The sequence below is a fragment of the Cetorhinus maximus genome, chromosome 29 (genome assembly GCF_964194155.1).
Source record: "Cetorhinus maximus chromosome 29, sCetMax3.hap1.1, whole genome shotgun sequence".
Taxonomy (NCBI): domain Eukaryota; kingdom Metazoa; phylum Chordata; class Chondrichthyes; order Lamniformes; family Cetorhinidae; genus Cetorhinus; species Cetorhinus maximus.
The window spans coordinates 20,636,277-20,651,211 of record NC_135907.1 but is presented as its reverse complement, the minus strand read 5'-3'; the positions used below and the strand labels follow the sequence as shown (position 1 = coordinate 20,651,211).

Below are 14,935 nucleotides of genomic sequence, written 5' to 3'. Positions count from 1 at the left end.
GCAGCCGTTCAAGAAGATGTCTCACCCCCACCATCTAGAGAGAAATTAGGAATGGGCAATAAATGCTGGTCTAGTCAGCAACGCCCACATCCTGTGAAAGAATAAAAAAGGAAATCCAGACTGGAGAGGTTACAGTTTATAAATATTGGCCTTTTCTCCCCACTTACCCCACGTTCTCCCCACAACCACCGCCAATCCTGCCTGAAGTGCATGCCCCCTCTTGACTCCTGATGTTTCCGATGCAGATTTACAAGCATACTTCCAAACTGTCCTCCTTCTGACCTTTCTAGATGTGATGGTGTGGACGAATGATCGAATGATGGGCTGGGTACAGGACATTGGGCTAAAGGAGTACAGCAATAACCTGCAGGAGAGCGGAGTCCACGGGGCCCTCATCGCACTGGACGACACCTTTGATCATAATGACGTTGCTCTACTCCTGCAGATCCCAATGCAAAACACACAGGTGGGTGAGGAGCTGAGATACGTCTTGGTTACACTTCATCTTTCTTAGCTCTTTCATGGGATGTGGGTGTCGCTGGCAAGGCCAGCATTTGTTGCCCATCCCTAATTGCCCTTGAACTGAGTGGCCATTTCGGGGGGGGCAGTTAAGAGTCAACCACATTGCTTTGGGCCTGGAGTCACAGGTAGGCCAGACCAGGTACAGACAGCAGATTTCCTTCCCTAAAGGGGCATCAGTGAACCAGATGGGTTTTTCCAACAATCGATGATAGTTTCATGGCCACTGTTACTGAGACTAACTTTCAGTTCCAGATTTATTAATTGAGTTTAAACTCCGCCAGCTGTTGTGGTGGGATTTGAACCCTTGTCCCTTGTGGAAGGCAGGAAATCCTGATGGTGGGAGGGAATTCCATGACAGGGAGGTTCTAGGGGAAAAAAGGAATTGGAATGTGGGGCACTGTTGTGACTCTGAGGAGGGTGAGCAGGCTGATGCTGGAGGCTAGAAGCAACAAGCGATCGACATTCAGCCCTGACCACCGGTGTATCGATCAAAAAAAGACATGGGAGATTGGAATGGAGAAACAAGAGTGAGTTTGAGCGAGAGCGGATGCCGTGGGTTTTGGAGGTGACGATAAACACGGGGATTTTAGAGATAGAGGAATGTCGCATCTTTCACCACCTCAGGACATCCCAAAATGAAGTCGTTTTTGAAGTATAATCACTGTTGTAATGTGGGGAACACGGCCGTCAGTTTGTGCACAGCAAGCTCCCACAGGCAGCGACGTGGTAGTGACCAGTTAAGTGGCCTTTTAGGGATGGCGGGTGAGGGCTTAAACATTGGCCCAGGTCCTGTCCTTCTTCAAAATGGGTGCCGTGGGATCTTTTATGTCCACCCGAGAGGGCTCACGGGGCCTTGGTTTAACGTCTCCTCGCGTTGCAGCACTCCCTCTGTAGTGCACTGAAAGAGTCGGTTGTGTTACCTTCTGACACCCACTGAGCCATGGCTGACACCGTTTGGGTCAGGCAGGCAATCTCTGTTTCGATTCCCAGCCGCCACCAAATCGGCTGATCTGATCTGGCCGCATGTACTCCAACACTGCGCACACACTCGCTGTTCCTGTCTGTGGCTCATGCTGGATCCCAGCATGAAATTGGTTTTGATTTCCTGTGCTGCTCCCTGTCCAGCGACTCCTGCTGGCAAGTGTGGACTGGAGCGGTGCGATGGCTTCCACAGTTGAATAGCCATCGCCGTTTCTAACTGGGTTGAGGTGCTGTCGAGCTGGGCCTTAACATAAGTCGGTGGCTTCGAGAGAAGCCGGTGGCTGGGAGTGGTGGGAGAGAGAATTGGATGGGGAAGGGAATGGCGGTGAGTCACTGGGTGCTAGGATTAGTAATGATCACACCTTCTGTTCACTTGAAACACTGGCACAGAGTCTGCAGGAAAGGAAGGAACTGTGCTCTATTCCTGGCTTCTCGCTCTCGGCGCATTGGGGATTGTTTATCTGTGTCAGCCGAGGGCTGGGATGGGCGAGTCCTGGACTGGACACTGTAGCATCTCCTCACCGCACCGCCCTGCAAGTCCTGTTTTCTCAACTCTCAAATGGCCGGCCTTCCGGGGAAGGACAAAGGAAACACTTCAAAGACACTCTGAAGCACAGCACCGCTGACATGAACAACTGAGAGGCGTTTGCCACTAATTATTCAGAATAGCAACAACTTGTCCATCAAACCGCACTGAGGGAAAGACAGCGGCCAGAACCATAGAAAAGTTACCGCCTCAGAAAGAGGCCATTCAGCCCATCATGTCTGTGCTGGCCAGAAAAAGGTGAAAACGAAACCAGCCGCTCATTTTAATCCCACTTTCCAGCACCTGGTCCATAGCCTTGCAGGTTACAGAGCTTCAGATGCAGATCCAGGTACCGTTTAAATGAATTAAGCATTTCAGCCTCAATCACCAACTTGGGCAGTGAATTCCAGACACCCACCACCCTCTGGGTGAAAAGGTTTTTCCTCATGTCCCCTCTAATCCTTCCACCAATCACCTTAAATCTGTGCCCCGCTGGTCATGGACCCCTCAGCTCAGGGACACCAGTCTTCCCTGTCTACCCTATCCAGGCCACTCATAATTTTCTACACCTCAATTAAGTCACCCCCTTCAGCCTCCTCTGTTCTAAAGAAAACAACGTTAGCCTGTCCAGTCTCTCCTCATCGCTGCAATTTTCATAGTGACAGTGTCACTGGACCAGTAATCCAGAGGCCCAGGCTAATGCCCTGGGGTCATGGGTTCAAATCCCACCACGGCAACTGGTGGGATTGAAATCCAGTTAATATAAAGCTAGTCGCAGTAATGGTGACAATGAAACTATCACCGATTGTCCTTAAAACCCCATCTGGTTCACTAATGTCCTTTGGGGAAGGAAATCTGCCGTCCTTACCTGGTCTGGCCTACATGTAACTCCAGACCCACAGCAATGTGGTTGACTCTGAAATGGCCTAGGAAGCCCCTCAGTTCAAGGGAGTTGGGGGGGCGGGGTGTGGGGTAGGTGAGTCCTGGGTGAGTCCAGGGTATTTAGGGATTGGCAACAAATGCTGGCCTTGTCAGCAATGCTCATATCCCATGAAAAAATAAAAAAACATTGTGTTTTGAGACCAATAAAGAAAAAGGAAGGAAGGAAACCCTGCACTCTGGATCCCACTACCTCGTGGGACATCCAGCCCCCATGGGCCTAAACATCTGCGGGTCAAGATTTGACCACAGGCACACAGACACGAGAGTCCCCCTCCCCCTCATCACCCGGGGTAACAGAGGGAGGGCACCCTGCTGGACCACATGCCCAGGTTCTGATTTCGGAGGTGGGTAACACAGCATTACCTCTGAGCAAGGAGTTACTCGCTGAACCGCTTTGTGAGGGGAAATTGCAGGAGAACCTTTGCCATGAGGATGGCAGAGAATCAGGAAGATCCACCACTTTCTCTAAGCAACCAGGAATGCAGCCAGTAATTCTCACTCCGTGAGAGAAAACACCTCTTTCAAAGAACACCTAGATCTATTCAAGGTAACATTGAACGACAGCAATAACTTGCATTTATATAGCGCCTTTAGTGTTTTAATGTCCCAGGAGTGATTATCAATCGAAAGTTGGCACAGATTCACTCAATGGGATGTGGGCATCACTGGCTAGCATTTATTGCCCATCCCTAATTGCCCTTGTTCAGAGGAGATTTTTAAGAGCCACATGTAGACCAGACCAGGTAAAGACAGCAGATTTCCTTCCCTAAAGGGGCATTAGTGAACCAGGTGGGGTTTTTAATGACAATTTCATGGTCACCATTAGACTTTTATTTCCAATTCAAATTCCACCAACCTGCTATAGTGGGATTATGAACCTGGGTCTCTGGGATACCAGTCCAGTGATAATACCACTACGCCATCGCCTCCCTATATAAGGGGGTAGGTGACCAAAAACTCTGTCAAAGAGGTAGGTTTTAAGGAGCAGCTTAAAGAAGGAGAGAGAGGTTGGCAAGGTTTAGGGAGGCAGCCCCAGAGCTTAGGGCCCTGGCAATGGCACAGCCACCGGTGGCGGAGTGGTTAAAATCGGGCCTGTGCGAAATGCCGGAATTGGATGAGCGCAGAGATCGTGGAGGGTTGAATTGCCCATCGGTTACACGATTGTTAGGACAGGAGGCGGGCGGGTGGATGGATTGAAATATCTTGCAGCCCAGCCTTGAGTGCTTCCTGTGGTGGTCCCACTGTGTGTAGCAACACGTCTGCCAACGCGTCTTGTGACACTAATGAAGTTATTTTTCTGTCCATCAGGCCCGTCAAATACTGGAAAACGAATTCAAAAACCTGCTGCTTCAAGGGACTGATCGGCGTCAGGAAGAGGTTCGTGTGAACTCGGCCGACCTGCCTCATGCTCGTAGTTAGTAATCGTAGAGTGGTTACAGCGCAGGAGGAGGCCATTTGACCCATCGTGCCCCTGCTAGCTCTCTGTAAGGGCCCCTCACCTAGTCCCGCTCCCTCTCCTTCTCTCCTTCGCCCTGCAAACCTTGTCTCTCTTGATAATAATCCAGCTTCCTTCGGAGAGCCACGATTGAATCTGCCTCCGCAATGCTCTCGGGCAGTGCATTCCAGACCCTCGCCACTCGCTGTGTCGCTGTCACTGCTGCTGCTTTTGCGAATCACCTTAAATCGATCCTGATGTCAGTGGGGACAGTTTCTACCTATCTGCTCCGTCCAGACTCCCCTGCAATTTTGAAAACCTCTATCACATCTCCTCCTAATCTCTTCTTCTCCAAGGAGAACAGTCCCAGCTTCTCCAGTCTATATTCGCGTAACTGAAATTCCTCATCCCTGGAACCTCATCGCCTGAATCTTTTTCTGCCCCCTCTCTAAAGCCTTCACCTCCTTCCTGAAACGTGGTGCCCAGAACTGGGCACAATACTCCAGTTGAGGCAGAACCAGTGTTTTATAAAGGTTCACTATAACTTCCTTTTTGTACCCCTATGCTTCTATTTATAAAGCCTAGGATCCCAAATGCTTCATTAATCGCTTACAGAAGGAGGGTGTCAGGAGAGGGCAAAAGCAGAAATAGGGGACGCTTAAGTAAGCTTCTGAAGCCAGGGTGGTGGGGGGGGTGTGGGGAATGGGAAGATGGGCGAGGGCAGCACTAAGGGAGATTGAGGGTTTGACTGTGAAGCCCACCAAAGTCAAATAGTTCTCCTGCACTCGCTGATTCAATTGACGCACGCATAGCCACTGAAGACATATATCGAATCTGGGAAACCAGTGCATGAGTGCACACCCTGTGGAGATGAGGGAGAGGGAGCTCGGGGGGAGAAATGTTACATTAACTAAGCTCCCATTGCCCCCCACGTTAAATTCATATGTTCGGGCTTAGTGGGGTCAGCGATCTGGTCCCCTCCTATTTCTTGGACAGCTCCTGGCTTGACCTGGGCAAGGGTTAGATGGCGAGTCATGGTTATGCGAACCAGGCTGGTTTACCTTGGAATATATATCATAGAAGGTTAAGGTTTGAGTGAGGTCCTTAGGATTTCGAAGGGAGTTGTCAGGATAGATAGCGAGAAGTTTTTTCTGTTGGTGGGGGAGTCTAGGACAGGGAGACATAACCTCAAGATCAGAGCCAGACCACTCAGGAGGGACGCTAGGGAAACATTTCTTCATACAAAGGGTGGTAGTAGTGTGGAACTCTCTCCCACGAGAAGCAGTAGATGCTGGGGCTCAATTAAGCATTTTAAACCTGAGAGCAATAGATTTTGGCAAACATGACATAAGAACATAAGAAATAGGAGGTGGAGGAGGCCATTCAGCCCCTCAAACCTGCTCACCATTCAATAAGATCATGGCTGATCTTCCCCCTCAACTCCACCTTCCTGCACTACCTCCATATCCCTTAATTCCCGCAGTATCCAGAAACCTGTCGATCTCTGTCTTGACTCTACTCAATGACTGAGCATCCACAACTCTCTGGGTTGGAGAATTCCAAAGATCCTCTTGGTGAAGAAATTTCTCCTCATCTCCGTCCGAAATGGCCAACCCTTTACTCTGAGACTGTGACCCTGTGTTCTCGATTTCCCAGGAGGGGGAAACATCCTCTCAGCATCAACCTTGTCCAGCCCTTTGAAGAATTTCATATGTTTTAACAAGAACACCTCATTCTTCTAAACTCGAGGGAATATAGCCCTAGTCTACTCAGTCTCTCCTCATTGGACAATCCCTTCATCCCATGAATCAGTCAAGTGAACCTTTGTTGCACTCCTTCTATAGCAAGTGCAGCAGGTAATTCGGGAAGCTAATAAAATGTTATCGTTTATTGTGAGGGGAATTGATTACAAAAATAGGGAGGTTATGCTTCAGTTGTACAGGGCACTGGTGAGACCACATCTGGAGTATTGTGTACAGTACTGGTCTCCTTATTTTAAAGAAAGATGTAAATGCATTAGAAGCAGTTCAGAGAAGGTTTACTAGACTGATACCAGGAATGGGTGGGTTATCTTATGAGGAAAGGCTGGACAGGTTAGGCTTGTATCCACTGGAATTTAGAATAGCAAGAGGCAACTTAATTGAAACCTTTAAGATCCTGAGTGGTTTTTGACAGGGTGGATGTGGAGAGGATGTTTCCTCTTGTGGGTGAATCTGGAACTCGGGGATCACTGTTTAAAAATAAGGGGTTGCCCGTTTACGAGAGAGATGAGGAGAAAATGTTTTCTCTGTGGGTTGTGAGTCATTGGAATTCCCTTCATCAACAGGTCGTGGAAAGAGTCTCCGAATATTTTTCAGGCAGAGCAAGATTGTTGATTAACAAGGAGGGGTGAAAGGTTATCGGGGGTAGGCAGGAATGTGGGGTTGAGGTTACGATCGGATCAGCCATGATCTTACTGAATGTCGGAACAGGCTCGATGGGCCGAGTGGCCTTCTCCTGCTCCTAATTTGTATGATCTTATGTATGTCCTTTCTTAGTAAGGAGCCCAAAACTGCACACTGCACTCTAGATGTGATTCTACCAGAGCCCAATATAATCACAGCAAAACCAACTATAAAGGAATATGGAGCCAAGGGGTTAAGATACAGATAAGGTGTGATCTCAGTGAATGGTGGGACAAGCTCGATGGGCTGAATGGCCTCCCCCTGTACCCCTGAACAATGGATCTGAATTCCTTCCCGATTCTTTTCAGGATGACACCAAGAACTTCAGCCGAGCCCCCTCGTGGCGCAAGCGGTTCCGGGCGAAGGAGATGCGGGACATGACCTCGGACACGTCCGAATCCCTCCCAGCCAACTTCCGGGTGACCGCAGCAGCCATCGCCTCACAGAGCGTGCAGCTACGGAAGGTGCAGCCGGACAGTAAGTCCTGTATTCCTGTCTCCGGCACCGACCGACGGAGAGGTTAAATATCGGGCCAGCTCGGGGGGGCTCAGGGTGACTCGGACATGGCGATGAGGGTGGGGGCATGTACAGGGTCGATGGGGCATGGCAAGAGATAGTCAAGACTCGAACACAGAGGGGAAAGAAAGACACGCATTTACATAGCCCCTGTCACATCCCCGGGACTTCCCAAAGTGCTTCACAGCCGTTGAAGTGTTTTCAAAGTGTTGTCACTGTTGCAATGCAGGGAACATGGCAGCCAATCTACGCACAGCAAGATCCCACAAACAGCAACGTGACAATGACCAGATCATCTGTTTCCGTCTCGCTTATGGAGGGATAAATGTTGTCCAGGGCATGGGTGGGGGGGAGAAGCCCCCCTGCGGATGGTACCCGCGGGATCTTTTACATCCTGACGGGGCAAAAGGGACCTTGGTTTAATGCCTCATCTGAAAAACAGCACCTCCGGCAGTGCAGCACTCCCTCAGCACTGCACTGGGAATGTCGGCTTGGATAAAAACAAAAAGCTAAAAGCTACTGCGGATGCTGGAAATCCAAAACAAAAACAGAATTACCTGGAAAAACTCAGCAGGTCTGGCAGCATCGGTGGAGAAGAAATCAGTTAACGTTTCGAGTCCTCATGGCCCTTCGGCAGAACTGAAGCATAGTTAGAAGAAGGGAGAAATATAAATTGGTTTAAGGTGGGTGGGGTGGGGAGGGGGGTGGGTGGTGGGGGGAGCGAGAGACATTGAGGGTGTGGTGATTGTGGAGATGAGCAGATAATCAAAAGATGTCACAGACAAAAGGGTCAAAGAGGTGTTTTGTCTGAGAAAAGTGCTAATTAAGAATGGAAGACAGGATATTCAAAGTACAGCTCTAGTGGGGGTGGGGTGGAAAGACTGACAAGGTATTAGTTGTAGATTTAAAAATAATGGAAATAGGTGGGAAAAGAAGAATCTATATAAATTATTGAAAAAAAAGGGGGGAGGGGGAAGAAACGGGGTGGGGATGGGGGGAGGGGGAGTTTAAGATCTAAAGTTGTTGAATTCAATATTCAGCCCGGAAGGCTGTAAGGTGCCTAGTCGGAAGATGAGGTGCTGTTCCTCCAAACTGGAGGAACAGCACCTCATCTTCCGACTAGGCACTTTACAGCCTTCCGGGCTGAATATTGAATTCAACAACTTTAGATCTTAAACTCCCCCTCCCCCCATCCCCACCCCGTTTCTTCCACCCCCACCCCCCGCTTTTTTTTCAATATTTATATAGATTCTTCTTTCCCCACCTATTTCCATTATTTCTAAATCTAAAACTAAAACCTTGTTAGTCTTTCCACCCCACCCCCACTAGAGCTGTACTTTGAATATCCTGTCTTCCATTCTTAATTAGCACTTTTCTCAGACAAAACACCTCTTTGACCCTTTTGTCTGTGACATCTTTTGATTATCTGCTCATCTCCACAATCACCACACCCTCAATGTCTCTCTCTCCCCCCACCACCACCCCCCTCCCCACCCCACCCACCTTAAACCAATTTATATTTCTCCCTTCTTCTAACTATGCTTCAGTTCTGCCGAAGGGCCATGAAGGCTCGAAACGTTAACTGATTTCTTCTCCGCCGATGCTGCCAGACCTGCTGGGTTACGTCGGCTTGGATGTTGGACCACTGACCCAGAGGTGTGAGTTACGGGACCGGAGGGTATTGGCTGCTCAGGAGGAAGCAAGGGAGGAACGCTTAGCTGGCTAATCATCTGAGCAGAACTGACGAAATAGGGAGGGAGAGAGAGAGAGAGACAAGAGCTTAGAGATGAGCGGAATCAAACAACAAGCAACAGTGTAACTGGCCGGTTCCATCTGCTATTAAATGACTGCTACAAATTTCATAAGAATTCAACTGCTCTTTTTTCACAAATGTCATTTTTTAATTTAAAATTAGGTAACCCCTCAGGGACTCCACGAGCTGATACGCCTTCAATCCGGACATATTCATGCTAGCATTACTCAACAAGTGTGATCAACGAATGCAGTTGGGTGAGTATTGGGGCTTAACAGAGCTCTGCGCGGTGGGAGAATCTCAATGCACCCAGTTGCATGGAAGATCCATAGGCCGAAATTGGATGCAGTGCCCTTTGTGGCCAGTTGGAGGCGGTGGTGTGTGGTAATGTCACTGGACTAGTAACACAAAGGCTCCAGACTAATACCCTGGGGATACAGGTTCGAATCCCAGTGGAATTTAAACTCAGTTAATCATTATGGAATTAATAAGCTAGTCTCAGTCATAGTGACCATGAACTGATTGTCGTAGAAACCCGTCTCTAACATCCTGGTCTGGCCAGCATGTTACTCCAGACTCACAGCAATGTGGTTGACTCTGAAATGGCCTAGAAAGCCTCTCAGTTCTACCGAACCACTTCAAAGCCTAAAGAAAGGAATGAAACTGGACGGGTCACCCGGCATTGGAAAGGACAATGCCGACACTGCAGAGTCCTCCTTACTAACATCCAGGGGCTAGTGCCAAAATTGGGAGAGCTGTCTCACAGACTAGTCAAGCAACAGCCTGACACAGTCACATTCATGGAACCATACCTGACAGACAATGTCCCTAACACCACCACCACCATCCCTGGGTATGTCCTGTCCCATCGAAAGGACAGACTCACCAGAGGCATACAGTCAGGAGGGAGTTTCCCTGGGAATCCTCAACATCGACTCCGGACTCCATAAAGTCTCATGGCATCAGGTCAAACATGGGCAAGGAAACCTCCTGCTGATTACCACGTACCACCCTCCCTCAGCTGATGAATCAGTGCTCCTCCATGTTGAACACCACTTGGAGGAAACACTGAGGGTGGCAACGGTGCAGAATCTACTCTGGGTGGGGGACTTCAATGTCCATCACCAAGAGTGGCTCAGTAGCACCATTACTGACCGAGCTGCCTGACCTTCCTTCCATCATAAGGTCAGAAGTGGGGATGTTCGCTGATGATTGCACAATGTTCAGCACCATTCACAACTCTTCAGATACTGAACCAGTCCATGTCCAAATGCAGCAAGACCTGGACAATATCCAGGCTTGGGCTAACAAGTTGCAAGTAACATTCACGCCACACAAGTGACAGACAATGACCATCTCCAACAAGAGAGATTCCAACCATCTCCCCTTGACGTTCAATGGCATTACCGTCACTGAATCCTCCACTATCAACATCCTGAGGGTTGCCATTGACCAGAAACTGAACTGGACTAACCATATAAATACAGTGGCTACAAGAGCAGGTTAGAGACTGGGAATCCTGCGGAGAGTAACTCACCTCCTGACTCTCCAAAGCCTGTCCACCATCTACAAGGCACAAGTCAGGAGTGTGATGGAATACTCTCCACTTGCCTGGATGAGTGCAGCTCCCACAACACTCAAGAACCTTGACACCGTCCAGGATAAAGCAGCCCACTTGTTTGGCACCCCATCCACAAACATTCACTCCCTCCACCTCCGATGCACAGTAGCAGCAGTGTGTGTACCATCTACAAGATGCACTGCAGGAATTCACCAAGGCTCCTTAGGCAGCACCTTCCAAACCCACAACCACTACCATCTAGAAGGACAAGGGCAGCAGATACATGGGAACACCACCACCTGGAAGTTCCCCTCCAAGCCACACGCCATCCTGACTTGGAAATATATCGGCCGTTCCTTCACTGTCGCTGGGTCAAAATCCTGGAACTCCCTCCCTAACAGCACTGTGGGTGTACCTACACCACATGGACTGCAGCGGTTCAGGAAGGCAGCTCATGGATAGACAATGAAAATGCTGGCCTAGCCAGCGACACCCACGTCCCGTGAAAATGAAGTAAAAATAGAAGCCAAAGCTTGATCCTGTCTTGAGATTAATGCAACACAAAGAGTGTAAAATAGGACTGGGTGTCACTGCTTTGAGCACAGAGCCAGCAGACATGCAGTGGGCTGAGTGGCCTCTCACTCACTCACTCACTGGGGGAGATGGTGGTGGAGTGGAAATGTCACTGAGCTGGTAAACTAGTTGCCTAGGATAATGCTCTGGGGACATGGGTTCAAATCTCACTACAGCAGCTGGTGAAGTTTAAACTCGATTAACAAGTTTGGGATATAAAGCTAGTCTCACAGATGGTGACCATGACACGATCATCGATTGTCATAAAAACCCATCTGGTTCACTAATGTCCTTTAGGGAAGGAAATCTGCTGTCCTTATCTGGCCTGGTCTACATGTGACTCCAGACCCACAGCCATGTGGTTGACTCTTAACCACCCTCTGAAATGGCCTAGCTGGTCACTCAGTTCAAGGGCAATTAGGGATGGGCAACAAATACTGACCTCGCCAGTGACACCCACGTCCCATGAAGGAATAAATAACTCTTGTCTCATAGACACCTGCAATGACCACCTCATCCTTTCTCCCATTCCTAATATCGCAGCTAATCCGAAACTCGTATCTAAACTAGCAACAAGTTCCATTCCCTCATCGACCCCCCCGTGCCCAGTGACCCACACCGCCTCCTGTTCCAGCATTTTAAACTTCTATTCCGAATTCAATGGCGGCCTCGTCCCTCCCTGTCTGTGTAATCTCTCCTCCGGACCTGCAACACCCTCCCTACCCCCTCTCTGAACTCCTCCAGTCCTGCCTCTGCCGAATGGCAAACCTCCATCACCGCGCCAACAACCTCTGCCTCTCTCCCCCCCCCTCTCCCCCCTCCCCATTTCAAGGTGCCCCTTAAAGCCCACCCCTTTGACCAAGCTTTCACGCCCTCCCCCCCCACCACCCTGCCCTGCCTCACGGGGCTCGGTGTGGAGGTTTGGGGTTGGAGAACGTTCCTGCGCCAAGCGTTGGGGTGTTCCTCTCCACGTTTAAAAGGAGCCACGAGAAAAAAAAGCGTTCTTGTTCCTTCCGCAGGTCCGAGTGGCGTCGAGATGAGCGGCTGCCGTGCGGTTTAATTGCGGCTGGGAGACCCGAAGAGCCGGATTGAGAAAATACAACAGAGCTGACCCGACTGTTAAGAGCGAGAGACCCTCCCCCACCGACCGCTTCACACCCGAGGAGAGTGGGCGAGCGGCCGGAGAGACTCTTTAAATTCCTATTGTGATGCTGCCGTGTTTGATTTTTTTTTTTGTTTTCCCGTAACTCTGTGGGTTCCAGGACCGAGGTCGGGAACCACCGACTGTTAAACCGGACAGAGCCAGTTCTGGCACAGGCCTGCGGAGACCCCACTCCGTGTTTGAGGAGACGCATTGTCCAGTTTTGGGTTCTGAACGCAAATACTATGCTCAGCCTTTCCCCCACCCCCACCCCCCGCCCCTCCTCCCAAGTCGTCGTTTTGTTTTTTTCTTTTGTGCAAGTCCCAAAAATGTTTCTGCGCTGGAGAACGTTGCCTTTGAGAAGTTCGTCTTTATTTTTTTTAAAAGACCCCCTTGCTCCTCCTGCCCTTGCACTTGGCATTCTCGTGCCCACTTCCCTCCCAGGTTCACCCTCTTACACCGCAAAGCACACAGCTCGTTGTCTGTTTGCCCTGGAATTGAACTCTTTGCCTTCGGTCGACGGAGCTCGGGTGGGATTCCCAGACCCAGAGTTTGAGCGACAGGCTCAAGGGGCATCAACAGACAACCGCTCGTTGGAGAGAGAGCTTTTTACATCGCGTTGCTGTACCTGTCCTGGGAGTGTTTGATGGGGACGGTGTAGAGGGAGCTTTACTCTGTATCTAACCCCGTGCTGTACCTGTCCTGGGAGTGTTTGATGGGGACAGTGTAGAGGGAGCTTTACTCTGTATCTAACCCTGTGCTGTACCTGCCCTGGGAGTGTTTGATGGGGACAGTGTAGAGGGAGCTTTACTCTGTATCTAACCCCGTGCTGTACCTGTCCTGGGAGTGTTTGATGGGGACAGTGTAGAGGGAGCTTTACTCTGTATCTAACCCCGTGCTGTACCTGTCCTGGGAGTGTTTGATGGGGACAGTGTAGAGGGAGCTTTACTCTGTATCTAACCCCGCTGTACCTGTCCTGGGAGTGATTGATGGGGACAGTGTAGAAGGAGCTTTACTCTGTATCTAACCCTGTGCTGTACCTGCCCTGGGAGTGTTTGATGGGGACAGTGTAGAGGGAGCTTTACTCTGTATCTAACCCCGTGCTGTACCTGCCCTGGGAGTGTTTGATGGGGACAGTGTAGAGGGAGCTTTACTCTGTATCTAACCCCGTGCTGTACCTGCCCTGGGAGTGTTTGATGGGGACGATGTAGAGGGAGCTTTACTCTGTATCTAACCCTGTGCTGTACCTGTCCTGGGAGTGTTTGATGGGGACAGTGTAGAGGGAGCTTTACTCTGTATCTAACCCCGTGCTGTACCTGCCCTGGGAGTGTTTGATGGGGACAGTGTAGAGGGAGCTTTACACTGTATCTAACCCCGTGCTGTACCTGCCCTGGGAGTGTTTGATGGGGACGGTGTAGAGGGAGCTTTACTCTGTATCTAACCCCATGCTGTACCTGTCCTGGGAGTGTTTGATGGGGACAGTGTAGAGGGAGGTTTACTCTGTAGTTACTGCCTCTCTCTCCCTTGCATCTCTCCTGGAACAACTGGAAACCATCCTGAGCCTCGGAGTATTGCAGCAGTTTGGATGAGTCCCTGTCTGTCTGGGAGTGACAGTGGATGTTTGGTGTTAATTGAAGCCTGTGAGGTTGCTGCAGCCCCTGTGAAGAAACAGTGAAACGTGTCTGTGACTGGATCGATCTGCGGACACTGCGCTGCTGAAAGTGCAGCTTTTTCCAGACCGTTCAGCTGTCCCCTCCTTCCCGCACATCACAGGCAAGACCACTGACCCCTCTCCGGCCCTGCTCCCACCTTCACATTAAACTGGACACCGAGGGGGCCTCGTTTTTGCTCGAGTTGTTAATTTTAATGTTTTATTTTTGAACTGAATGGCGTTCGCCCCCCCCTCCTCTTTGCGGAGTGGGGTCTCGATCCAGATGGAGCATGTGTCCTGGCCCCCAAGGGACCCTCGATATCTAAAGACGAGCTTTTGTTTTGATAATGTCGGACTTTCGGAGCAAGAATAGAGACTGTATTGGGGCCCCGGGGGGTCATTACAGAGCAGGGGGTTCCTGGGGTTGTCGAGGGGCAAATCTGTGGGAAGGAGATGGATGGGGGATTAGGATTATTAGGATTAGGATCACCCTAATCTACACCCAGAGCGAATCAGCAAGTGGGACACTCACTGAAGCCGCCTTGCCCTGGGATCGCACTATGCACCCCCTGGACTGGGTTATCCTGGGATGATCACCCCAGGGTCTGTCAGGGCCCTTAACCTCCCCTGTTGCCGATAGCAGATCATCTCCGCAAAGGCCAAGAACCAGTTGATCCCCTCTCCCCTCTCCCCCCGGCCTCTCCCCAATCTGCCTCCGGACTGTCTCTTGTTTAAACATTGGCTCCGCTCTGGCCCAGAGGGAGCCCCCTTTTCCCCGAGATGTGGTCTGTTCAATCCTTGTTGAAAGTGTAAATTAAGCTTTGCTGTCGACGCTGTTTAAACCCTGAGGTGTTTTATTTTTTGTAAATGGATGTTTACTGTATTTATTT

The 14,935-nt window shown here is 50.1% G+C and overlaps 1 protein-coding gene across 6 annotated transcripts in view; it reads left to right on the top strand.

The window, feature by feature from the left end:
• Positions 1-12,310, top strand: part of LOC144669379 (liprin-alpha-3-like) — a 206,040-nt gene extending 193,730 nt beyond the window's left edge. For 5 of the 6 annotated variants that reach the window (XM_078531767.1, XM_078531768.1, XM_078531765.1 and 2 more), the window contains 5 exons: positions 291-466; positions 4,280-4,348; positions 7,159-7,327; positions 9,282-9,376; positions 12,273-12,310. In XM_078531767.1, coding sequence (XP_078387893.1) covers positions 291-466; positions 4,280-4,348; positions 7,159-7,327; positions 9,282-9,340 — 473 coding nt within the window. In that variant the 3' untranslated portion in view covers positions 9,341-9,376; positions 12,273-12,310. Of the gene's footprint in view, positions 1-290; positions 467-4,279; positions 4,349-7,158; positions 7,328-9,281; positions 9,377-12,272 lie in introns of those variants that run through there. The other variant, XM_078531770.1, reaches the window with a different exon arrangement.
• The last annotated feature ends 2,625 nt before the right edge of the window (positions 12,311-14,935 follow it).